The sequence below is a fragment of the Tamandua tetradactyla genome, chromosome 9, assembly GCF_023851605.1.
Source record: "Tamandua tetradactyla isolate mTamTet1 chromosome 9, mTamTet1.pri, whole genome shotgun sequence".
Lineage (NCBI taxonomy): Eukaryota > Metazoa > Chordata > Mammalia > Pilosa > Myrmecophagidae > Tamandua > Tamandua tetradactyla.
Genome location: NC_135335.1, coordinates 54,576,950 through 54,603,129, shown reverse-complemented (window position 1 = coordinate 54,603,129; position 26,180 = coordinate 54,576,950). Strand labels below are relative to the sequence as shown.

Genomic DNA, 26,180 nt, shown 5'->3' with positions numbered 1-26,180 from the left:
CAGTGGAAATGTGAGCAAGAGGTCAAACACTCTCAATACAGTGTCATTAGGGCCCGATGGAGCAGGGTCTGTGTATTTGGGGCACATGAGAAAGTGTTAAAAAATAAAAGCAACAATTACGGATAGATTAGGTTAGTTACTAAATGTGCTAGGAGAAGCAAGCACATCTTCCGAACTGCTGGAAGAATTTTGTAGCATTAGTAAAGAAGATTTCTTTCCCTTCAGAGTGGTTAAATACAATAGGCAATATCCAAGTCTGGCCAAATCAGCCCTTCTAATGCTTCCAGTCTGCTTCTAATTTTAATGCATGGTATGTTTACAAAGACTACAGGTTTCACAGACTCATTTCCTGTGCCTTGCTGGAAAACACAGCTCCCGACATGCGATGTCACAGTATATGTTGTATTTGAAATATTAAAAAAATTTAAATAGAGTCAATATTTTAAATGAAAGACTAGCCCACACGCACAGGATTCTTGAGGCAGTGAATCAGGTATGCATGATTTTATTTAAAATGTGCCCAATAGGATTTTCCACTGGGAATGAACATTTTTTTACCTCTTTCCGCATATTATCATCAACAGCATTTCCTCATTTCATGGAGCTTCTTAGAAAGTTCTAAGGAACTTAACAGAAGAGATAAAAGTAAGTGATGGAGATTAAATAACAGGACATATATATCACAGCGGGGGTGCTCACACCCCCCCCCGCCTTGGGGGCACGCAAGTGACTGGGTGAAGAAAGAAATCCGGTCATGCAAATCATCGTACGATCACTTGGTGTCCTTTGGAATTTCTGGCATTCACTGTCACTAGCACAAAGAAGGAAGATGGGTCAGAGGACTTCGGTGAACTGTGAATTGTCTTTTGCTTTTGGTGGCCGTTTGGCCAGCTGAGAGAAGACAGGAACACAAATGCACTGCCCGAGGTGTATTTCATAGCATCGGGAGAGCCCGCTGGCCTTTGCCCACCTGCTCTGAGCCGAGGGAAGGTGTCCTCAGCATCTGCACTGGCTCATGTGCAGTGGACGCAGCGTCCCCTGCCTCTCACCTGATGGTGCTGCCTTAACCAGTGGACAGCAGCGGCCCACAAAACAGCATAGGGAGCGCATTTAACCAAAACAGGCAGGTGTATTTTTAAATCACTGGAACCTGGCGATATTAGATTTTTTTGTTGTCATGAGCCAAAGGTCAGAGCACAAATGAGGTCTACATGTCGTCACAGCGGACCGCGGTACCACAGAAAGACACGTCTTCGAGTTATGTCGACCTGCCAGGAGGAGAGACAGACATGGAGCCTGGCAAACGGGCACCAGGGATGCACGCGTCCCTATTACACACGAAGGGCGGCGTGCATGTGGAAATGAATGGAGCGGGGCATCGGGGTTCCTGCCTGCTCGCGGGAGCTGCTGTCATGGAAAGAAGCTAAAGGACAATGTGGCCAGAGCGGGCGGGAGGGGGCCGGGCAGGGGGAAATGTCACCATCTCAACATTTGTTATAAAGTGACTTAAAGTTGATCATTCATCGATAATCGAAACATAATCCTGAACGGTGTCTGCTCCCTCTTTCTCTCTGTAAACACATTTGTTCATAAATAACTTAAAACGTCTCCTTGACATTCACGATGCAGTCCTGGCTGGAGTAAAAAAAGGAGGCGGGATGCGCAGCGGCGGGGAGCTGATGGTGGGGGCTGTGGGTGTGCGGACAGGCGGCCGGGGCGTCAGGGCCCATGGCAGGCATCAGCCGTCAGAGACGGGCGGGGTGACCCAACCGTATTTTTCATGAGTCTTCACCAAACTCTTAAAGGTAGCTTCAGCTTCCTTGCGACTGAAGGACTTTTTTGACTTGCCAGCTTTTCTACAGATCCGCCCCTGCAGTAGATAAAAAGAAAAAACAACAACAACAAAAAAACCAGCTTAGAATTCAGCGGTGATTCTGTTTCCCGCCAGATTCTGTTTTCCGTCAAAAACACGCAAAACCGCAGGGGATGCTGTGATGCCTGAATTGGTATGATGTCCCAGTTACCGGAAACGATGGGGATGGTGCTGGCTGCACAGGTCCAGAACATTCCAGCTCTAAGAAAGCAGCCAGATGCACAGTGCACACAGTGGCACCGGGGCTGGCAAAACTCAGGATGGGGAAACCAACAACTGGCTTCAGAAACTCCACATTGGCTTAATCTGAATTTGCTCATTCCATGATGCTGGAAAGCAACCCCTGCCCAAGACAGTACCAGAAAAACCAGCTTTATCAAAGAGCATCAATAAAGAACCAGGTTGTCCCCCCAAGACCAGATATTGTTTTAACTTCCCTTCCCCTCCCTCAAAAGAATGCTTTGAATTACAACTCATGATTCCTCTTTGATAACAGAAGAGATCTCTCTCTTTCTCTCTTGATGTGTCTATTTATATAGTCACACACATGTAAAACCTCTAGCTTTTTTAAATTCACGTTCAGGAGCAATTAGCCAATTTCTTTTAACTCACGTCACTTCTCAACCAATTCAGAGAAGACAGTGGGTCCTTTCTCCAGAGGGCAAAGGCTGTTCTTGAGCCACTGCTCCGTGGCATCTTCCCAGGGATGGACAGAGGGGCCACAGGGAGAAGTTCACCTCCCTTCCCAGGGACCACATGCTATCTGGACCACAGGACGGAGGACAAGAGGGGTTGGTTCATCTTCAGATGGGCTTCAGAAGCTCGCGACCAAGAGAAAGAAGCCAGGTGCCAGCTGCTGATGGGAGCGTGTCTCGGGATAGCGACACTTCCAGACAGCCCCATGAAAGGTGCCAAGTAGGCATCACAGAGGATTCTGGGTGACACCGGGGACCCTCAATGAGCTGGCACCATTGCCTCTCTTATTCTAGCCTCATTTGTCCTTCATTTATGCTCGTGATGGCAGCTCAACCCAAATCCCCCAGAGCCTTGGCCAGACCCACCCACACTTCATGTCCCTGAGCCTTCCAGCAGGCGTTGGTCTCCCCAAGCAGCTCACGCATCGGCTTTGCAGATGGGGTGGAAACACCCTCCAGAGACCTGGCTGGGTCTCCTCAAGTAGAGAGTATGTGTAGGCTTATTACAAACTCCCTCCTCTTGTTCACGAACTTCACTGACAACAGCTCACTCTGGATGGGCCCTCTGTCTCCCTATATGTTAATATTTTTGCTGGAGCACAGCTGCGGCGCTGTGTTGTACAGATCTGGACATCCACCCACCAGCCTCACCATGCCCTGCTGTGTGTCCATTCTCTCGGTCAGTACCGAAGGCGGCAGTCGGTGTGGCCATTGACGGGCCAGTTTTGTCCTATCTCAGCTCTCTGATAACTCATAGACAACACTAGGGAGAAAACAGCTGCACCCACCTCTTTAGGCCAATGGTGTCCCATCACAAGTGATTGGGGATGGATGACCTTTCATCTATCTGAATTCAGAGCTTGGGGTTCCTTTTCAACATTTGTGTTTTTGATAATGGACACTGAGAACAACCTCTGGACCTATTAGCCAGACAGAGGCCTCAATGCCTCCACTCACTCAGCTGCCAATCATGGCCCTCTTTGCCTCTGCAATCATGTCTCAGGCTCAGCTTTTCCATCTGCCAGAGAAGGACAGCCCCAGCTTTCCTAACGTGCTGCCTGCTTCATACGCAAGAAGCTCTTAAAAGGGGGAAGAAAGACTCGAAGACACAACAGCAAACAGCCCTTTACTGACTGTTGGAAACTTCTCTACGTCTCACCAGGATGTGATTCCAATATTTAATTTTCTAACTTCATAATTAGTTTATGCAATAGAATTGCACTTGATAAAAAGAGACCACCCAAAGCTAATGCATTTGTAATTATCATCTTCACGGCTGAGATCAAAGTCCAAAGTGATTTCATTAAACATATGCAGATGTTGGCATCTACATCTACACCAAATGGGAGCAAATACCAAGGGCTTTAGGTTTTGTATAAAATGCAGTTTTTAACCATCTCTCTGTTGTTTTTTTTCCTACAGTACTGACAACTTAGGGTATGATTTGAGAATTCTGAACCCAGACAAATAGAGGTTCACAATAATCTTGGAATATTCTGTCACTTTTGACATAAACATATACTCAGTCCATTCTTTGTCAAAGTCTCAATTGTTACAAAAAACAGCTAACACAAGCCCAGCCAAACAGACCACTCTTTGTTGTCTTTTCTTCCTGGGAAGAATTATGGACAGAAAGCTCTAGGGCTCCAGCTTTAGACAATTCAGCAACCAGGGGACGGAGTCTATTAGCCAGACAGAGGCCTCAATGCCTCCACTCACTCAGCTGCCAATAAATAACTCCGCTCTCCTCTCCTGTACATAACACCCAGCTTCACAGTTAACAGATATCCTACCAATGATGACCTGTGCTCTTCTGGTGAGCCATCTGATAACAGGGAAATAGGCTTGAAAACCACCACTTCTGTTTCCTGGCTTGGCTGGGATCATGGGCTATCTGCATAGAAATGATCTTGGGGTGTCCTCTACATCAAAGAAGAGGGGGACAGCACCTCCACATCTGGGCCCTGATCACCCCCGACCACTGCTGACCTTTGGGGCAATGCCCATTCTTTCTTCCAAGATACAGTCTGGAACCTGGACTACCAGTGACACTGTGGGCCAAACTCCTTGGATCCCCTGTATCTTCTTCCATAAAATGGAGACAATGCCCACTTCTCAGCATTGTTATGAACATCATGTAAGATACCAGGCTTTGAAGCGCTAATGTTCGTGGTTCTTCCTGGCTTGTTTCCGTTTAGCTAATAGAGTGTCTAGTTGGAGCTCATTCCTTCTATGACTTTTGTCTCTCCTAGGATACCTCCACTGCGAAAAGAGCTGGCTGTGGCAACTTGACCCACCATGACAGCATGGTGCTACCATTTAGGATTTGTGATGATGTTTTTGGTTTAAAGTCAATGCTTTCTCTCCTGAGCCCACATTGTCAATGCTTAGCCATGAGCAAATATAGGGCTTTGCCATAGCAACCCCATAAAAATTCCACCATAAGAGTGACACAGAGAAGGGTTGACGGGCATGGTTTTCCAGGGGCTATGCCTATCATACAAAACCATCAGCTGGTGCTTTGATTTGATTTTTCAAAATTTCCTTATGGCTCTTTGTGCATCAAAGACAATGATTCAATATGAAAACATTTCCACACAGCTAATAAGTGACCCGGGCCCCAGGCTCAAGGTCAGACCCTGATCTTATATGGTCTTCATCACACCAAGATGTATCTTGAATCTCAGCCTGATTCTAGCCCACTTGCATGTGCTTTGATTGCCTTAGGCTTCCCATTCATTCATTCATTCATTCATCCACTCACTACGCTCAGGGTGGGGTTTGAAAGGACAGAGTGGTGCTAGCAGCCTAGGGAGAGAAAAGGCAAATAGCAGGATTTCTTGCCCTTGGCTCTGCTGACACTTGGGACCAGGTAATTCCTTGGTGTGTGGGGTTGCCCTGTGCACTGTAGGATGTGCTGCAGCATCCTGGCCTCTACCCACTGGATTTGGCAGCACCCCAAGTTGTGACAACCAAACTGTCTCCAGACATTGTCCCAACGGTCCCAGTGGGGGTAAAATCACCCCAGTGAGAACCACTGGTGTGTAGACTCAGGACGGCTCAGAGCAATCCATTCTCGACTCACTCAGCCAACGTGAGCTGCAGGCTTCCCCCTGGTCGGGAACTTGCTGGTTACTGGGTCTGCAGGGTTACTAAAGTAGGAGTGATTCTGGTCCCTGTGGAACTTACAGCCCAGAGGGAAGGATGGACACTCTGCTGGATAAGGGAGAAAAGAAGGACAAGGGAGAAGAGCAATTGAATTGGTTGTCAATGGGTGGAGAAAGATTTCCATATTCAATGACACTTGAACTAAGCCTGGAAATCTGAGAGAGCAGGTGTTTACTAGGCTGTGGTGGGGAGAGTTAAAGAGCTCCCAAAGGTGGAGGCTCCCAACAGCTTGATGCATCCAGGGAAGGATGAACGGATACCTGGGGGGCAGGGCATGGAGTATGACAAGGGTATACTTGTGCTGGTGGACGAGGTGTGTACGGGGGGATTGCAGAATTCAACAGTCCTGAATTCAAATCCCTGCTCCAACACTTTCTATGAGCAAGTTACTTAACCTCTCTGAGCCTCAATGTTCTCATCTGTAAAATAAGGAGACCATTAGAATGACACTGGAGTTTTGTAACGATATAATTTGCTGAAACAGACATGATGTTTGGCATGGTACCAGGCCCAGTTCTTTTTTGAACCATCATGGAGGGTGTCCTTTCTGAACATAGTCTCATTCTGTCCACTTTTTAAAAGTGCACATGATTCCTGACGTTTCACATGGATATTGTGACTTGATTTATTAGGTCACAAAGGTATTTTTAGGCAAATCCAAGATACTCTGTTTATGTGACTAATTTAGCAGCTTTTAAAGTTATGCCTGTTATAATGGTTATAACAGGTGGACATGATTTGCCTATTTCTCAATTGACTAGGTTCTTCTTTTGTTTAGTTCTCATTTTTGCTGCAAAGATATTTCTTCTGCATTTTGAATTTCATTTGCCTATGACTTACAGGCTTATACTCCCTTAAAAAAAGTGAAACGCTCCAGACTCCTCATGTAAAGTTTTGAGATTTCTGAAACATTTCCTGAGCCTGAATTATAGAGCTGCTACCTGTTTTCAAAATCTTTGAATGTGTTACTGTTAGTCTAAAAGCCTCTGTATGTACTTGACCCTCTACATTGGCTTTCAAACATGTGCTGTGTTCATTTTAGACTTTCTCCATGATGCCGCTATTTGCAGGGGAATTTAAAGCGAGCGAAGCTCTCAGCTGGAGGAAGACAAATGCTCATGGCTGCCTGTGAGAGAAGGTGTACTTTGGCCACTTCACCTTTCCTTTGAGGTTTAACTTTCAAAGCAAACCCCAGAAAGGATCAATTTGGAAAATTCTAAAGGACAGAAGAGACTTGACAACAGATGAGACTCTGTTTCAAGGAAACAAAATCTCATATCAAACAATGGCACCTAAGCCACTGGCAATGAGGGACTTTGGCTGGATTTTGTTGAGTTAAACGCCAAACAGAAGAAGCGGGCGGTGGAGAGCTCTGGTTTCCATCTGCAGATGTCCTCATGGGCCTGCGCACTCAGGGGCATAAGTGTATGCGCGTGCGCGTGCCTGCAGTGCTGATGTCCAAACTGTGTAAGCCTCGGTGGCGGTGAGGAGGGTCCTTGCAGTGAAAGCAGCGGCCACCCTGGGAGGCAGCCTCTTGGCAGAGGCAGGGAAGCCCAAAGCTGCATGAAGCAGCTGGGAAGGAGAACAGTTTGGCACAGATGGGTCCACACCTGTCAGGGACCCCTCCGAGCACCAGCTAAAGCAGGGAAGGGGACTGCTAAGGGGGTTTAGGGGAGCAGAAAGAGGAAGGGGCAAAACAATGGAGCAGGAAAAGGCTGTCAGGCAAGTGAGGCAGATTAGAGGCATGCCAGGGAAGCAGGACCAGTTAACAATCTGATAGCAGGGTTTGGCCAAAAGCCATGCCCAGAGGGTGTCAATTCCCCATGCCTCCATTCACAATGACAAGGGTAAGTGACTCAAGTTCAACTGTACTTGCTGATCAGCTGCTGCAGTGAGGCCATTTTTAGACACTCTATCTCATTAACCAAATGCAGGGACAACCTTCAGGGCAGGGGACAAGTGACCACCAGGGCTTGCAAGAAACTGAGCTTCAGTGCAGCGACAGGCCAAAGACTACAGAGTTGGGATCAGGGCCTCCCTGGAAGGTGGCGGTGTGATGACCGGAGGGTGCCAGGAGGGGGCGCTAGACCAAGGAGACATGGCGTTGTGGCCAGAGGCACCACAAAATCCGGTGTGGAAAAGTTTTTTATTTTAAGGGTTGGAGGGTAACATCTGGGCTGGTTGGGTGACTACCATGCAACTAGGATGTTCAAACAAGCTCAGTGCTTAACCCTTCCTTGCCTTCTGCCCCCTCTGTGGGCTCTGGGCATTCCAGTTTCCATGTTTGCAGTTGGGCTAGAACCTGACGCTCCATATGGCTCTGGTCTGCTTTCATTATTTAGACATCCTGTAACAAGCTTGTTCTTACCCCAGCCCCAGATACTTGTAATTTAGTTCCCTAGGTCTTGTTGCTGAAAACATTATCAGGTTTTTTTTGCAAAGTCAACTCAAAATATCCACCTGATAAAACAAGTTGAAACGATAAAGCAAGATGATCTTTCTTTGAGTCAGGTCTCAAGGACATGTATGGAGAGACCCCTAATTTACGCCCAAGCCAAACCCATAAAGGCTGTTAGGACAGTAAGTTGAGAACGCAGATGCCTAGAACATTCCATGAGTGTGAGGGCTCCAGACAGTGCACTGGGGATTGAGGCGTGAGGGCCACAAGTGGTCCAGCCCTAGTGGCCTGTGGTTTTAGGTGGAAAAGGCCTCTCGAGACTCAGGGACTGCCCTAAAGCTTACTCTTGAGTCCATTTCTAAATGAAAAAAAAAAAATGTTTCTGCTGAAGAAAAGCGCTGCCTAACTACTGATGTGTCTCCCTCTAATGGGAATGTTTTCAGCTAACATAGCATATCAGGGGCGTCCGGAGTATGGGTGGGGCCACAGCTCAGGCTGGGTGATGGTGTCCCCCATGTCCCCCTCTGAGGGCAGGGTCCTGCACTCCACACATCCCCTCTGAGCTTCTCTGAACCTGTTCACTGTCCCTTCCTAAAGACAAGCTTGGGTTCATCCAAGTTGAGGGTACAGAAGGGGCTGTGGAAAAGAGGCTAATCACATGCTCCATTCTTTGGATACCGACAAGATTTCTGATGCTATCTCCAATTCTGTAGAAAAGAGGCATCAGCACTGGAGGCAGCAACGGGTGACAAAGTTTCCCCAGTACACACACACCTGGTACCTGTGCAGGAAGCAGGGCTCTCCAGACCTTGGCGCTACATTTGGGGCAGGACAGTCCTTGGTTGTGGGGACAGTACTCTGTGTAGGAGGATGTTCAGAGGCATTCCTGGCCTCTACCCACTAGATGCCAACACCTCCCCCGACCCTGCTAGAGGTGACAACCCAAATATCTCCAGATGTTGCCAGCTCAGCTGTTATGGACCATGCAGAGAGGGGGTTATGGGCTGTATTGGGGCCCCAAAACATTGGTTGAAGTCCTCACTCCCTGTACCTGTGAATGTGACCTTCTCTGGGGAGCAGGCTCTTTGCAATTGGAACGTAAGTTAAAATGGGGTCAACCTGAGCAGGGTGGACTGGAAACCAATAGACCTGGTGTCCTTTCAAGAGGATGCCCATTTGCTCCCAGGGGTGTAAATCTCCTTGGCAACGTGGGACAGAACTCCCAGGGAAGGGGATGAGCTGGGACCTGGCATCATGGAATTGAGAAAGGCTTCCTGACCAAAAGAGGGAAGAAAGCAATGAGACAGAATAAAGTGTCAGTGGCTGAGAGATTTCAGAGTTGAGAAGTTATCCTGGCAGTTATTCTTATGCAGTATATAGATATCCCTTTTTAGTTTATGGTGTATTGGAGTGGCTGGAGGGAGGTAACTGCAGCTGTAGAGCTGTGTTCCAGTAGCTTTGATTGTGAAGACAATTGTATAAAGACAAAACTTTTACAACGTGACTGTGTGATTATGAAAATCTCGTTTCTGATGCTCCTTTCATCCAGGGTATGGACAGATGAGTAAAAAAATGGATAAAAAATGAATAATAGGGGGGGAGATAAAGGGTAAAAAGTGGGTTGATAGAAATACTAGCGGTCAATGAGAGGGAGGGACAAGGGGTATGAGATGAATGAGTTCTTTTTTCTTCTTTTTATTTCTTTTTCTGGAGTGATGCAAATGTTCTAAAAATGGTCATAGTGATGAAGCGATAACTATGGGATGATACTGTGAGCCACTGACTGCTATACAGTCCAATATGGTTGGACTGTAAGTGTGTGGGCGTTTCTCAATAGAAATATTAAAAAAAAAAAGAGGTCATGTGGACAGACAGGGGGAGGTGGGGCCAGCCCCATGTGAAGATGGACATGAGAAAGAGGGTGGAGACAGTGCCACACCGAGGGGAATGCCACACTGAGGGGAGGGCCACCGCCCACTGCCAGGAGCCGGGAGGGACCCGTGGGTGGCCAAGGGCACAGCCCTGCCTGGGGCCCTAATTTCAGGTTTCCGGCCTCTAGAAGATAGGAGATGATTTCTCTCTGCTGTTCCATGGCTGTGCTGCCACGGCCCCAGCACCCCACGGCTGGGGAGTACCGTGGGTGCGTGGGAGGGGACAGCTAACCTGGCCGGGGAGCTAGGCGGTCAGGGGGAACCTCCCTGCTGTGGTGTCGTTGAACCCAGAGGGCCAGCGGGGACCAGCAGGGACCAGCCCGTGGAGAGGAAGGAGGCCCCGGCAGGCAGGGGCGCCCGGGCGAAGGGAGGGCAGGAAGGGCGGCCCCTAAGCCCCCTGCTGCTCCTAGGCCCTAGGGTGGGGCTGTAGGGTGGTGGGTCTTGAATGTGCGCTGTGGTGCTGGGATGTCCCCACGCCTGGTGGCCATGAGTTCGACTTTCTTTTGAGACGGGCCACCTGGGAGGCAGTGTGGCTGGTCAGGCTGGGGTGTTGGCCAATTAGAAGGGGGACCCTGGGGGGAGAAGGCCTGGACCTTATGTGTGGAGAAGAAGGGGCGAGCGGGAGGGCTGGGGGTGGCCCTGCCCCTTCCCCCGGTAGATGGAGCAGTCCGCACGCTCAGGTTTCTGCCCTGGAGGAAGGCAGGAGGGATTTGAGTAGCAAATGGCAAGGTGGCTGAGGGACCAAAGGGGGGAAGAGGAGGGGCGAGGGGATGGCCCTTGTCCTCGCCCCGCTCCGGCTGGCCTCGGAGCAGTCCACCCTCCCTGTGTCAGGTGGCCAAGGATACTTGCGGGCACAGTGACCACTGGTAAGGGGGCAGGTGGGTGGGTGGGCTGGGGATGTCCAGGGCTGCACTGGTGAGCCAGCACGAAAGGACCCTCTGGGCTGGCCCCAGGAGGGAGCAGTTTATCTTAGCAGTTTGATGATGGCTTGAGTCTAATAAGAAGATAAAGAGCTTAACTCTTGTTGGCCTTATTTTTCAGTCTTCTCTGCACATTTTACAAAGCTGGTTCTGTAAAAGTACAGCTTAGCCATGAATAGGTCCAAAGACAGAAACCTGTACTCCCCCAAGACCTAAGTGCCTGCCCCTCATGGGGTCTCCGGAGATAGCAGGTGAGCAAGGGCAGGGCTTAACCCAGGCAGCCTTGACTGTCTGGATGAGTGAATGAATGAATGGAAGAATGAATGAATGAGTGAGTGAGAGTGATGGGACAGATCTGAACCCCCTCTCCTGGCTAGACCACAAACCAGCTTTCCTAGGAAAGTTGGCAAGGCAAGGAAATAACATCTAGAATGCTAACCCACTTCACTTGAGGGAATCTTTCTTTAGCTGAATATTCTAGAATTCTCCACTGAGAACTCTTATGTCACCAAAGACTTTATCTAGGCCTCTGGAACGATTCCCCAGTGATAAGATGTTCAAGGTGCTCAGATAGTTTTCTCTTAGATTTATGAAACCTCTCAGAACGACTAGGCCAGCATCGGTTTTGCATAAACTCTAATAATACTGATTAGGAAGTAAAGTGAAGCTGCTCCATCTAACCTAACTATAAAAAAAATCATGAGGCCACTGGTTCCACCCAGCTCACGGATATTTTTGATGCTTGTGAAATACAAGCATCTCTTTCCTCTACATTTGAAGAAAGTTCTAGCAATTATTGAATCTCTTTTGAAACAGACTGTGTTTTCTTAGAAGAAGCAAGCACAGAAAAATGAACCTTAAAGAAGGAAATGCCTCTTTTAAAATTTAAATCTAATATAAAGACAATTGCACATCGAAGCTCATAGCAGTATAATTCACGATTGGCAGAAGATGGAAACAACCCAAGTGTCCCTCAATAGATGAATGGATAACAAAATGTGGTACATACATACAATGGAATATTATTCAGCTGTAAGAAGGAATGAAGTCCTGAATCACAGGACAATATAGATGAACCTTGAAGACATTATGTTTACATTAAGTGGAATAAGTCTGACATAAGGAGACAAATACTGTATTATCTCACTGACATGAACTAATTACACTATATAAACTCACAGACATAAAATATAGGACATAGGTTACCAGGATATAGAATGAGGCTAAAGAATGGGGAGCGGTTGCTTACTATGTGCAGAATGTTTAACTAGGGTGAACTTAAATGTTTGCAAATGGATAGAGGTGATGGCAGCACGCCATGGTGAGAATAATTAGCATGCTGAATGGTGTGTGAATGCGGTGGAAAAAGGAAGTTTAGAGTCTTGCATGGCACCAGAAGGAAAGCTGGAGGTTAAAGCACAGGAACATGTAACACAGCGAGCGGATCTTGCGGTGGGTGATACCTGTGATTAACTCTAATAGAAAGAAATTCTTTCATGAACTAGAGCAAATATATTTCAAGGCATCATTCGGAGGAGTTAATAATAGAGGAATATATGGGGAAAATGTACCTATTGCAAATGATGGACTATACTTATCAATAATATTTTAATATTCTTTCATTGGGAGCAACAAATGTGCCAAAGCAATACTGTGGGTCAATAACAGCGGGGAGGGGATAAGGGGGATGGAGGATGTGGATTTTCCATTTTATTTTTACTTCTTTTCTGGAGTAATGAGTGTGTTCTAAAAGTGATCCTGGGAACGTATGCACACCTGGGTGATGATACTGTGAACCAGTGATTGTACTCTTTGGATGGTTTGTGTGGTGTGTGAATACATCTCAATAAAACTGCATTAAAAAAAACCTTACATCTATCAAATTTGGTTTCTTGATAAAACATAACTTTTTGCTAAAAATGTAAATTACATCAGGTAATCATTTCAAAATTCTTTTTTTGAGGTTTTATTAGTGCTTTTCTGTCCTTACTGGGTTTTACTCTCCTTTGACACAGGAAGGGGCAAAGTCCAGTAATTTGACACAGGAAGGGGCAAAGTCCAGTAAAGGTCCCCAGGCCTGGGCTGCTGCTGGAAGCTCGGAGAAGGGCCCCACATTGGAGAAAAGCTCATCAAGATATTGGTTTTCGCTTCTTGAGGTACTACTCCACTGGCTGAGGCCGCGGAGTGCACAGAGGCAAAGAGGGGGCCTCCCCAGCTTCACCCCTGCTGGATGGGGGTGCTCAGAGCCACGGGGAGCCCCTTGCCCCTTCTGCACACCCGTCTCAAGACAGAGCTCTGGGACTGCCCAGCCGGCCACTTACCACCGAGGTTCCCTAAGCCCCGAGCTCTTCCATGCTGAGATGGCCTTATCACCCAGCCCTGACTCTTCTCAGAGGCCTTCTCAGAGGCCGGCGAGCCTAGGGTTGCTGATTTCACGTGATCCCCCGCAAATGCAGGGGTGCCCCGGGGTGCACGGGCCATGGCTAAGATCCCTGTTCACTCCCTGCCCTGGCTCCCTGGAATAACTGCCATCTGTCCTGGTCGTCTTCGGTAGACACTGAATGCAAAAGGAAGCAGCCGGATCAGACCCTGCCAAGGACGCCATGTCCCACGTTCAGCTACTTAGCAGCAAACAGCCACTTCTCCCAGCTTTCTCCTCAAGAAGCTGTTGCAGCCTTCTGCATGTGGGGGTGCTGGAAAAGTCCACATGAACACATTCTCTGCCACCACTCCCACAGACAACCTTGCCAGGTTATACCGGGGCACATTTTCATTTTAGCGAACTCTGTCTCTTGGATTTGGCTCCATCTGGAAAAACACGCAAACACTAACTTCATGAGCCTCCCCATGCTTCGTTCTTATTGAAGCAACCTTGGTAGAAGACAGCTCTGCATCTGCTCTTACCTCAGTGAGAGAACTGCAGGACATGCTGGTGTCCTCCAACCCACCGTGACCCCTTAGAGCAGAAGCCAGGCCACTGTCCAGCCTTCTTTCCTGCACACTTGAGCTTCCTTAGGGCCCAGGGTTTCCCTCTTCTTGGAACACACTTTGACAAGGAAGAAAGCCAAGGTTCCTTCTCCACAGAGTCCCTTTGTGTTGACCCCACCCTTTCTTGATGGGTTAACTGTCCCCGCAGACCTCTTGCTCTGGGGGCCCCTGATGTCCTGGCCTACCTCTGTCCCCCCCACCTGGCCTTGATTTAAGGTGGGGTGCCAGGACACCTGCGAAGGAAAGGAGGTGGGCCCAAGGGGAAAGGCTTTGTGGAAGAGGCTAGCTCTTCCCCTCTTCCAGGGAGGACGTGGTGCCTGAGCATAGGAGAAGAACGAGCAATTGCCAGGCAGATGAGAGATGCTGGAAGTCCCCAACTCTTCACCTTCCACACCCTTTCCATCTTCAAACAGAAAGCATCTGCACTGGCAAGACCACTCACTGGAGAAAACGTAACTCTGCATGTGTGGGGGACAAATCTATCCCCGACCAGATGCCCTTCACCACAGCTGCTGTTGATGACCTCCTGTAATTGGTGAGTCAGAACACTTTATTATACCCCTACCTGCTCAGCATGGCTGGAGAAACAGCTCCTATCTTCATACGGACAATGTTACTTGATGCCAGCGAGGGAGAACGCCAAAGAAATGAAGGAAACTAAGGGTGTCACCAGAAAATGTGACAGGCATCAGCCCCAGGGAACTAATGTGTCAAAGCAGAGGACTGCCCCTGCTAGCACGAGCTTGCGAGAGTTTGACAAAGTCACCTGAAACTCGTTGCTCTGGAAAAGTCACGTTGAGAGGTAAGGGGAGACTTTCAGAGGTGATCAAGGTCCTGCATACTTGACGCTTTCACTCTAGAGGTGGTTGCTAGCTTCAGGAGGCAGGTCTGTCTTTGCTGGTTATGACACTTCCCAGCTTCATTATACTTCCCAAGAAAAATGACTAGTAATGACAGGACATGTCCACATCACATAACACAGCATGGGAGTTTTAGAATGCAAGAGGAAGTTTGGCAACATTAGACAAATAAAGCTAATGAGGCTTTGGAATCATTGGAAGTCTCAGGGATACACTGTCTGCAAAATATTCAAATGTGAAATGTTGAGACTTGGGCACAAATTCTACAAAATACATACCACTTTTGTGAACAATCTGCGTTTGCTGTGAAAACACACAAAACGCTGCAAGGATTATTTACCTCTGATTTTTAAAAAGGGAAAACAGTGTTCATAAAGGTGAGAAATGTCCTTTCTGCCCACTAGAGACCCTGCATGCCTGCCAAATGGCCCTCTGCCTCGTTCCAGTGGATTGACATCTGGTGACAAACAAAGCTCTGTCCTTAGCTTTGTTTCTTTCCTGTGGCACTGAGTAAAGACGGAGCTCATATGTTATGGTGGGGGGTGGTGGTGTGGGCAGAGTTCCTAAACAGCTCTGAATTCTCGTTTGGTTTCCCGAAGACCACACAGATTCAGTCAACAACAGTTCACCGGGCCTTGGCTCACACATACTGTGGATGGAGACCGTAAATGCACATCCCTGGCCTTCACCTCGCTCCCAGATGCCAGTCTTGTATTTCCATATCCCACTAGACACTTCCACTTCTAAGAGCAAACCCATCGATTGCCTGCCCAAAGAGTTTCTCTTTTTACCTCTTTAAGTTGGACAGCCAACTCTCAAGTCAATCATTTCTTGAAAGTTTGGAACTTCACCCAGAGCCCTTCTCTCCAACCCACTGGCCTGCTGGCAAGTCCAACCTCTTGGGCTTTGGAAGTAGGGCTGGTATCAGCAGGGGCCTCCAGTCACACATCCCCTCCCATGATGGGAAGAGGGCAGGGCAGCATCCCGGCAAGACTCACAGAAGGCCATCATCCCTGTGGGACGTCCTAGCAGGGCTCACCTCCACGTGAGGGGTTGGTTCTGGGTGTAAGTCACCAAGCGAGAGCAGCACAATAGCAGTGAAGGTTGCTTCCTCCATGCTTGCACACGCTGGCTTCCCACCACTAAGCAATGAGTGGTCCTGGCTATTCTTCTTACACGGTGCAAGAGCAGGTGTCCTTGGGTGGCGTGTGCATGTGTGTGTGCGAAGTCTCAATGAACATTAGTCTGTAACTCTCCTTTCGAGTGCTTTAGCTGGGACATCTGGGCCCTTTCCTTCACTGTTTCATGTTGGTGCTGTCATCTACTCACCATTTCCTGGGAAGGGAAAGGGATGGGGTCAAGTGGGCCATTCCTGGCCTTGCAATTGGCCAGTCATTATTGGTCACCAGCAGCATCCAGGCACTCGCGGAGTGCTTTTATCCACACTGCTTTTTCCTGCTGAGGAGTCATATTAATTAGCAAGTGGGCACTGCTAACGCATTCTGACCAAAGGTTACACCAAGCAATTAAAGGGGCTGAAAAGGTATCACCATAAACACATTACACACTCACGACGCATGTTTGCTTTCCACAGACTTTCATAAATGAAGAATGCTGCCTGTGTCTCTGGGACCCACCCCGGCGCTTTCACTGCATCGGACCACTCTCCTAGGACCAGGGACACACAGCTCCTGAAGGCACCGCTGGAGGCAGCAACTCCGTGGACCGGAGCACACAACCAAAATAGGCTCCCTTCCACAGGCAAATGAGACCTTTATGCACTTAAAAACTTTTAGTAACCAAAGGAATACCTTATCATACACCTGAATCTTGCTGGGTGCCAATCTGGACTGTTTTGTGCAGTGGCTGCTAATTAGGTGCTAATGAGGTGCAAAGGCTGTAGCTGCAGAACGAGGTACCCACTCAGCACAAAATAATGTCTCCCTCGCCTCTGCGCCTTCAGACCCCACACAGTCAGGAAGAAGAGAAGCGCAAGGAACCAACTGCATGACATCTCGGGACACCTGTCCAGTAACTAAGCAGGTGGCTCCATGCTCTGATTTTGGAGGACCCCAAGACATCCTGCATTATTTCAGTGGGTGCGACAACCTTCTCCCAACGAAAGTTACCCTAATGTACTTTAAAAATAAACAGGCGTCATCAGCATATTTGCTGGCAGTCTGGCAGGGAAACCTTCCATGACTCCTGTCCACCCCTTTTGCTTAGTTTCCTGGGGCCATCGGGACAACATGCCACACTCTGGGGGAGCTTAAAACAACAGCAATTTATGGTCTTGCAGTGCTGGAGGCCAGCAGTTTGGAATCAAGGTGTCCACAGGGCCAGGCTCCCTCCCGAGGCTTCCCAGCAGGGCTCTGTGAAATACTGGATAAAAGTAAAAGACGGAAACCATTCCAGGGCTCCACAACATCCTCACGCCTTTCCAAGTTGGCCGGGGCTATACAGGGGGCAGTTCCAGTGTAAATGAAACCCACGTGTATTTTTTCTGACTGTGACACCTCAGGCCAAAGATGTGGCATGAAAAAGCTTCACCGGAGTTGAGAAAGCAAGGGGAGGCAGAGGTCATTGTGAACATGCAGCGTTCGATCACCACAATATAATCTTAAGATTGTAATCAAGAAAGGAAGTTGATTCTAAATTCATATTTCTAGTCTCTGGCTGAAAAGCTTAGAAAACTGAGCTTCTGATTTTGACTGACCACACAAAAATGATAAAAGGATTTTCTATAAGCAACTGGGCTGGCAATTATTTCTTTGAGAGCGCGACTTCTGGGGATATCCTCACTCAAATTTGTTTGTGTAAGGCGGCTGCCACCCAATTTGTTCTTTTTGGTTATAAGTTATAAGTAGACAGGATGACATGTCCAGTGATGTCTGCAAGTCATGCTGGGAATCTTTAAACAATGCATACTTTAAGATAAAACATAAGTAAAGCTTAGTAAACACAGGCGCTGGTGCCAGCCACTGCCCCAAGGGATCTGCAACTAGAAATGCATCCATTCATCATAAGGAAGGGCTGCCATCGCCTCTCCTCCAGGCGGGGAAACTGAGGTATGGCCTCTCAGTCACCCAAGGTCATGCGCCTAGGGTCTGGGCCATTAGGGCTTGTCCTCATCACCGCTGCCCTACTGGCAAGAGCAGTCAGCGAGCACGTGGAAATAGACGCAAGGTCCCACTTGACAGGGTGGGTGCTTCTAAAACGGGCCCCCTCATCAGGAAGTTGCACGACACTGGCATACTGCAATGAAAATTTTGAGAATTATATTTAAATACTCAATCGATTTTTTTTAGAGCAATACATCCAATGGCGTCAGTCCTGTTTGAATGAAAGGTCACTTTATTTATATCACAATATGCTCCTTCTCAGCTCACATGCCTGCTCCCCACGGCATGTGCCAATCAAGGGTATATTTTGACTGACTTAACTGTTTTCGCCAATATTTACAAACATCAAATAAAGTGTTTCAGAGAAAACCTTACTCACTGAGCTTTCCTCTTTAGACCATGGCATTGAACTTTGGAGCCAGAGAAAGAAGTCTTTCTCTTCCTCCAGTCTCCTCCTGGGATGACCTTGCCCTGGGGTGCGTCCACTCAGATGTGGGAGATATATCTATAGACCCCACCCTCTCTTTGAGCTGATGCCTCTGTGCCCAGTGCCACCGCATGCATGGGGGATGGGCCGCGTTTTAAGCTTGAGCCCTTGTAGATGAGTACATTCAAGCCCAAATGGCAGGAATTAAAATGGAGATCAGATTGCTAGGGTCACTTCTGTAAAATGTTATGTAAAGGGAAAATATTTAAAAACTTCCTCATAATACTTGCAAAGCGTACTGTGGTTTATACATTATTTTCCAAGGACCTTTCATTCCGAAGCAAGGCCCCTTGGGGGTGGCAGACAGAGGACCTATTGTCTTCCCTGATAAAGGCATGGAAGCTGATGCTGGGAAGTTAAGAACACCGTCACCCAGCTAAGAAGTGTGGAGTCAGGATTTGGGATAGATTCAGATTCCTACACACCCACCATCTTATCCAAGACAGTAAACACCAGCATCACAGAATTTGGGAAGATTAGAGTGGAACCAACGTGATGTGCTAATTTATGAATTAGCATCTACGTAATCTCAATATCAGGACAGCAACTGGGCAAGTTCAATTATTTTAGCTATCTTTATTAAGGTTAAGTCACGTAACTATTTGGCCAATAATGATTAGCACAGCCCAGAAAATAGACTAAGCCATAGAGGACAGAATGGTTCATCAAAGGCAAAATGATTTCTAAGGTATGTTTGCACATACAATAGTCAGCTGTTTTGTTGATCAATGACTAAATGATGAAGTTGATATTAAGCCTAATAAAAATTTCTAATTTGAATACAAATATGTTCCCAAGATTTCCACAATGCAATAAAAATTAAACAAAGGCACAAAGCAATTTACATAAACAAGACTTCTTTTATTAAACATTATCATACATTGAGAATTTCTAAGAAGTCTTGGTTTTAAACTTTTGGGGAGAAATTAGAATGCCTGGTCGGCTGTCAGGTCTTAGGCTACTATAAATAAAATTATACTCCTATTTGAGGGGCTTGCTTTTATCCACGGACCTACACGTTATAGCAAATTTAAGTAGGCTATGGTCGTTGATTTTATTCCCAAAGCCACTTATTTTCAAAGCTCAAGAAACACAAGGGACAAAAATGTTTCTCATTCCACGTTATTGTGGAAGCTCCAGGCTATTACACATCGCCATTGTTTTGAATATGCAAGTCCTCATTCCAAGCAAAGCCAGCCCCTACTGTGTGCACAAGCACGTCTGCTAAGGAGTCAATCATGAATCATATAGAATCGCAGTCACTGAGCTGAAGAACCCTTTGTGTCGCAGTTAAAAGTCAAAAGAACGGGGAACACACATGTGTGGCCATCGTTCAAAGTGTTCCCCACACAGCATTTTCCACATTGCCTCATTTCATTCTCCCCTAGGAGGTCAGCATACTCATTTTACAAACGATCAAGTGGAGAATTAGGGGCAAATTACTTATCTGAGGTGGAGGGTAGTAGATGGCAGTCTTTCTCAAAAACAAGTCTATTTCTGGAATCAGAACCAGAACTCTGTGACGAAAACTTTTGGGAAATGGTCCATTTTACATCCCTTGCTTGAACATTCATAAGGAACATCAGCATGCTGTTGGCTCTAACTAGTTTTTAGCAATTCTGCATAACCCAGGACTTCCCTACCTTATTTGACCATAGAACACTTTCCACCACACCACTCCCAGGCTGCACTAGTCAGTACTAACCCACTCCCTAGTGTGCCCTGCTGGATGGGGAGTCCGCACGAAATCCCAGAAATCCTGACAGTGCCAACCTGTGGACTGAACCCCCCCTTGGCTACCATGTGCACAGCTCAACACCATTTTAGTTCTACAATCTTAAAACTTCAACCAGTACTCAAGTTCTGAACATAATTTTCCAATAAATATCTTCAACAAGGTCAACATCTTTGGCAAACTGGAGTTGCCAAGCAAATGCCTTCATTTTCACTGAAAGCACCCTATGCAACATGTTATGTTTTCAGTTACTAATTTTGAGGAGGGCCTATCGTGGAGGGTGCTAAAGTAGATGCCAAAGGGAGCGTAAGAATGAATCAATAAAATCGTCTCTGAGTAATGCAAAAGTTAATCCCAGGTATATTTTGCAGTGATACTTAAGATGACTTAAGAATAATTTCATAAATTAATTTCCCTGATCTTGTTATTGCCATATTTACACTGGTTTGTGTGAAGATTCCATGTGAAAAATCAAGCTTCATCAATCTTCATATTGGAAGCAGTAAAAATAATTGTTTTGCCCTGACTTTGTTTGTTACCCTTCACGGTATTGTGAGTTCTGAGCTGCTGAGATGCTATATTATGCTTCCCTTATGTGATGGTTAACTTCAGGTGTCAACTTGGCTGGGTGATGGTGTCCAGTTATTTGGCTTGATTGTTACTGTGAGGATATTCCATAGATTTAAGTCATCAGTCAGTTGATTGCATCTACAGCTGATTACATCTACAATGGACAAAGGAGACGGCCTTCAGCAATGAGAGAAATCTCATCCAATCAGTTGAAAGCCTTAAAGGAGAAGTGATGTCAGCAGTCAGAAGGGAGCATTTTCATCTCTACTTCATTCAGTGAGCTTCTCCTGCGGAATTCATGAAAACTTCACTGGTGTTCCCAGCTTGCAGCCAGTCACAAGGAACACGGATTTAGCAATACTCATGACAAAATGAGCCCACTCCTAAAAAAATGTCTCAGAATATTTGCATAAATAGATCTCCTGTTGGTTCTGTTTCCCTGGAGAACAATGACCAACACACCTTGCTATGAATAATCACTATTTATAGATGATAAACTTGTCTATGCAGAAATCTTAAAAGCTTAGCTACTTTTGAGGAACATAATGTAGTAGAGACTGTAAATGCCCAACAAGCAGATCTCTGACTTACTTCCAACAAGCAGCATAGAGTAGAACTGACAGGATGTTACTTCCAAGATGACGCCACAGAAGACCATGGCTTCTGGATTGAGTGCCCTCGTTCTCTCGCTCATACGCTCTGGTGAAGTCAGTGATGAAGCCATATGCTATGTCATGGGCTGCCCTGAGGAGAGACCCATGTGGCAAGGAGCTGAGGGTGGAAGAATCCTGCCAACAACCCTGTGAGTGAACTTGGAAGCATGCCCTCCCCCAGCCAGGCCTTCTGATGGGACAGTGGCTTGGCCCACAGTTTGACCGCGACCCCTTGAGAAACTCTGGGCCAGAGACACCCAGCTCAGCCACACTGAGGTTCCTGACCCTCAGAAACTGGGCAATAAATACACGTTTGCTCTTTTGAACCATTAAGTTTTGGGGTAATTTGTTAATGCAGCAGTAGGTAACAGATACACATCCCTGACAACCAACTTGATGATAAAGTTGACCATCCATAATGTATTAAAAAGTTCCCCAAAACCATAAGACAAATAATCGTTAAATTACAAATGGGCAAAGGGGTAAAATAAGAAGTTTAAGTGGCAAAAAGCACATGCAAGAGGCTACACTTCAATAGAACAAAAATATACGTAAGTTAAAAAATAAGAGAGGCTTTGCCATCAAGATTAGGAAAGACTGAAATCTTTGGGCTTGGAGAGGTTTGGGGAAGGCCCCGGTCTTATGCTGCTGGTGGGAGTAAAAACAGGCATAACCTTTATGAAGGGCAAGTTGGCGATGTGCATGCATGTGGGGACTGTACCCGCCCTTGGATCCCACAGCCCACTTCTAGGAGTTTACCCTGCGCTGACAAAGGCACACACGAGCCACCTGAGGGCAGGACAGTGGGCCCCTGCAGGTTTGTTTATAAAAGGAAGGGCCAGAAGCATCCTGGACTCCATCGACTGTGGATGGGCCCATCACCCTCACTGCTGCCGCTCTAGGAGGAGCAGCGGCTTAAAGAGGGATCCCGATTTCCAGGAGCCGATTGGACAGATGTCCACAGTGTACAGGGTGAGAAAAATGTACAAATGTCAGCCCATGGTGACGAGCAAGAGGCCACGACCGAATCGAAATTGTTACAGCAGCGTGTTTGAGTGCATGTGTGTGCGTATGTGAGCGTGGAGAGAACAGAGGTCATCCTTTCCGGGGTGGGCTGGGGGGGCCCATGGGAACGCTCCGTTCTGACTTTCTGCTCCTGCTTGAATTCCATACAGTAAGCATGCACTACTTTCTATAGTCAGAAAGACTCTCGTGAGTCAGGCTGTATAACATATACAACACTAAAACTGGGTTTTTCTCCAGGCCCCCTCCTGAAGTCCTAAAACATGGATGTTCATGGCGAGAATTGAAAAATAATATTGATTTCTGCCCAAGAGGGGCTTCTTGTCACTGCGGGGTTCCTCCCACAGAGCTCCCTGGGTGCGAGACGCCTGAAGGGTCTGTGGTCTGCAGGGGCACCCCCCCTCCCCCTGAGCTGGGGTGTGTCAGGGAGCGGCTGGCCACAGGCCACCACTGCCCTGACCCAGGTCCAGCAGCAGACACGGAGCCAGGCCTCGTGGCAGACCTTGGGCTACGCGTGTCCACTGGAGGCCTAGAACCACCCAACGAGGACAGAGGCGATCACAGCCCAGCCCCCTAGCCTGCTTGGACTGCAGGATGTCTCAGGATCCAGCATTTACATAGAGGTCACCATTATAACACCATGTCCCCTCATTTAAGTGCCTGCACACCTCTGCAGGAATTCCACCCTCAGCCCTGGTTCACATAAGCAGAACTGCAATACTGCCCCTGACTGCTGCCATGCAATGCTGCGCATGACCACTGCAACCGCTATGCTGTCTCCGACAGCTGCCACTGCAATGCTGTACCTGACTCCTGCAACTGCAATGCTGCCCTGACAGTGGTAAATGCAGCAGTGCCCCTGACTCCTGCAACTGCAACTGCAGTATTGCCCCTGACCACTGCATCAGCAGCACTGCCCCTGAGGGCTGCAGCTCCGTGTGGTTTGGCGGCTGGGTCTGTAATTGGCCTAGATCAACACAGGGTCCTCCCCGCATCTCTATCATCCATTGCTCCTGTGTTCACCCTCATGGCACAGGGGCATCTGATTCCAACAATTTTTGCCAAATTGCCCTGAATTAGAGCAATTGACTCCTCCAATAAATTGCTATCATCAGGAGGGCAGATAAAAGTCAACAACAACAGAGAAAATCCATTCATATTAGTTCTCATTTAATTGGCTTTTTTTGGTTTAATGCATTTAGTGAAATGAAAAAATCAATTCATAAATCGTTTTAATTGTGATCAAGTCAGAGATGCCAACCTGAAATAAAAATCTGAACAGCTTAAGTGTCTACTGCTTGAGTAAAACCATTTATGTAAATTCTAAGTGCTTACTGCTTGAATAGAATCATTTACATAAATACTTTAAACATGCATTTTTATTTTACAAAAAGTCTTAGCTATATTAAGGACCTGGTCTTATGATATTGTGATAGACTCTTATATTTAAAGAAGTGTTTAGAAAATTCCTCTACTCAGGAACATCTGGGATCAATCAGTTTTGGCCACCAATTGTAGGGAAGATGCTCGGTGTCACTGAGCTGTGCATCTGATACATGGAAAGAACTCAATTGTTGGTGAGGAGACACTACGAGGGCTCAAACATATCTGCTGTAGATGCTGAGGGTGAAGCCCAGGCTCTCTCTCTCTCTGCCAGAGCTCAAAGTTTCCAGAAGGCAAGTTTTAAGGAGGTTCATTAAAGGGTGGATTAGCGTTGAATGAGAAAGGTCCAAAAAGTTGGGAGGAAAGACTGGGTGGGACGCTACACATAGGAAATTGCTCGCCAGGAATCCTAAGGAAGAGCTGGCCTGCCCTGCTTTCAGGTCTTGGGAGCAGAGGTATTTGGGGATATTTTAATGAACTCCTCCACTTTTGAGTAACATAAGAATGCATGCCAAGTGCAAAGGATTGAACAAAATTGTTCTCTCTGGTAAACTTTGTGACTAGTCCGCTGTCTCCTTTAAACTCTTGCTGCGTGGCTGCAGCCAACCATTTTATCAATAAATTACCAATTAGTCACTGTCTTCTGAAATAATTTATAAAAATGGGACCCAGGGCTTTTTGAAGGCATCCCACATCTAAGTTTGGGAAGGACATGGAAAGTGATGACAAGAAAATGCATCAAATTGGATGCATCTGCACGAAAACAAATTCGATTAAAAATATATCTACCGAGATCCTTTCCTGCAGCGTGATGGCCAAGGACCACCGACTCTCATCCCATCACCCACCGACTGCCTCCCCTCTCTGCCCACACCCCTCCACCTGCCATGCTTACACTTATCTAGGTTTCCTTGCAATGTGCTGGAGAAGGGGCTTCCCTTTCCCCAGCCCTCTTGCCCTCCATCCTCCCAGGGCCGGATGTCCAGCTTCCCTGAGGGATTAAAAGAAGGGCAGGGTGCTGGGCAAAGGGGCAGAGGAAAGGAAGCTACTGAGCTGGAGAAAGCAAGCAAGGCCTGTGGTTAGTCCAGGGGGGAAAGGGGGATTTTTAGGGCAGTAGGGACTGGAAAGAAAAGACAACACGTGTCCTACTAATTCAGAGGAGGGCACGAGGACAGGAGGCTGGGGTGGGGGGTAGGGCGTCCAATTATTAACCTGAAGGATAGAGCCCCTGCTCATTACTTTTAATAAAAGCAAGGAGAGAAGATCACAGCAAAGAAAGAAAGAAGAAATTCTTAAGGTGAAAAGGAAAAGTAAGAAAGCATGGGTGGCGGGGGAGAAGGCCATCAAAATGATCTGGAAAAAGTAGAAAGGAAAAATTTCTGGGAAAGCCAAGAAAAAGAAACGTAGAAGACGTGCAGTTCATGATGAGGAGTGTGTGGGAATCCCCAGTCCTAAAGCAAGAGAGCTGCAGGCGGCAAGGGGCAAAGCCAGGAGAAGGAGGGAGGGCCCAGGGGTGGGTCCTGGGCCCAGGGCTGGAGAGAGGGAAGGGAAACCCCAGCTGGACAGCTCCAGGAAAGAATACAAATGTTGAAAAAAAGGCTCAATCAACTGAATGAAAGGAGGGAAGAGAGAGGGAGGAAGGGTGGAGGAAAGGAGAGGAAAGAGGGAGAGAGAAGGAGGCTAGAGAAGGCAGAGGAAGGAACAGGAGGGAGAGAAGGGAAGAAAAGAGGAGGGAGGCAGGGGAGAGAATGGGAAGGGGAGAAAAGGAGGAACAGACAGGAGAAGAGAAGAGCAGAAGAAAGGAGAGAAGACAGGAGAGAAAAGAACAAATTTACAAGGGAGGACAGAAAGCTCAAATCCGGACAAGACCACAGAGAAAACAAAAAGCAAATGAAAAGATGTTTACAAATAAGTTATTTAAATAAAACCCTTGACACCGAATTGCTCAACAAAATAAATCCTAACAACTGATATGCGATTGAAAACCTGAGAGCTCTGAGCAGGCTCCTTCCCTTGGTATCTCTTCCACCCTTGATCACAAACCTCAATCCATGCCTGGTATATTTTCTGGCAAATAGCAAAGCAACATTTCACGAGCATGACTGAAAATAAAAAGCCCTTCCTTTTTATTTTCGTGCCCAATAAATTCAGTGTTTATTCAATCCGTGGAATGTGTGCGGTGCTCAGAGCGAAGTTATTTTGGAACTGAGTGCCAACCAGAAAACGCCTCGATGGCGTGGCTTTGTTGCTAAAAATGTCCACTTCCCCGATGCAGCAAGGACAGGGCACGCCCCGCTCGCACCTTCCTCGGCTGTGTCCGGCTCCTGCAGTGGCTGAAGGTCGTGGACTACAGGAGCCCCAGGGCTGGTATGGG

The 26,180-nt window shown here is 47.3% G+C and overlaps 1 protein-coding gene across 1 annotated transcript in view; it reads right to left on the bottom strand.

Moving 5' to 3' along the window:
* Positions 1-487: 487 nt before the first annotated feature.
* UBE2QL1 (ubiquitin conjugating enzyme E2 QL1) overlaps positions 488-26,180 on the bottom strand; it is a 41,280-nt gene continuing 15,587 nt past the window's right edge. The window contains exon 2 of the mRNA XM_077115114.1: positions 488-1,870. Coding sequence (XP_076971229.1) covers positions 1,739-1,870 — 132 coding nt within the window. The 3' untranslated portion in view covers positions 488-1,738. The remainder of the gene's footprint in view (positions 1,871-26,180) is intronic.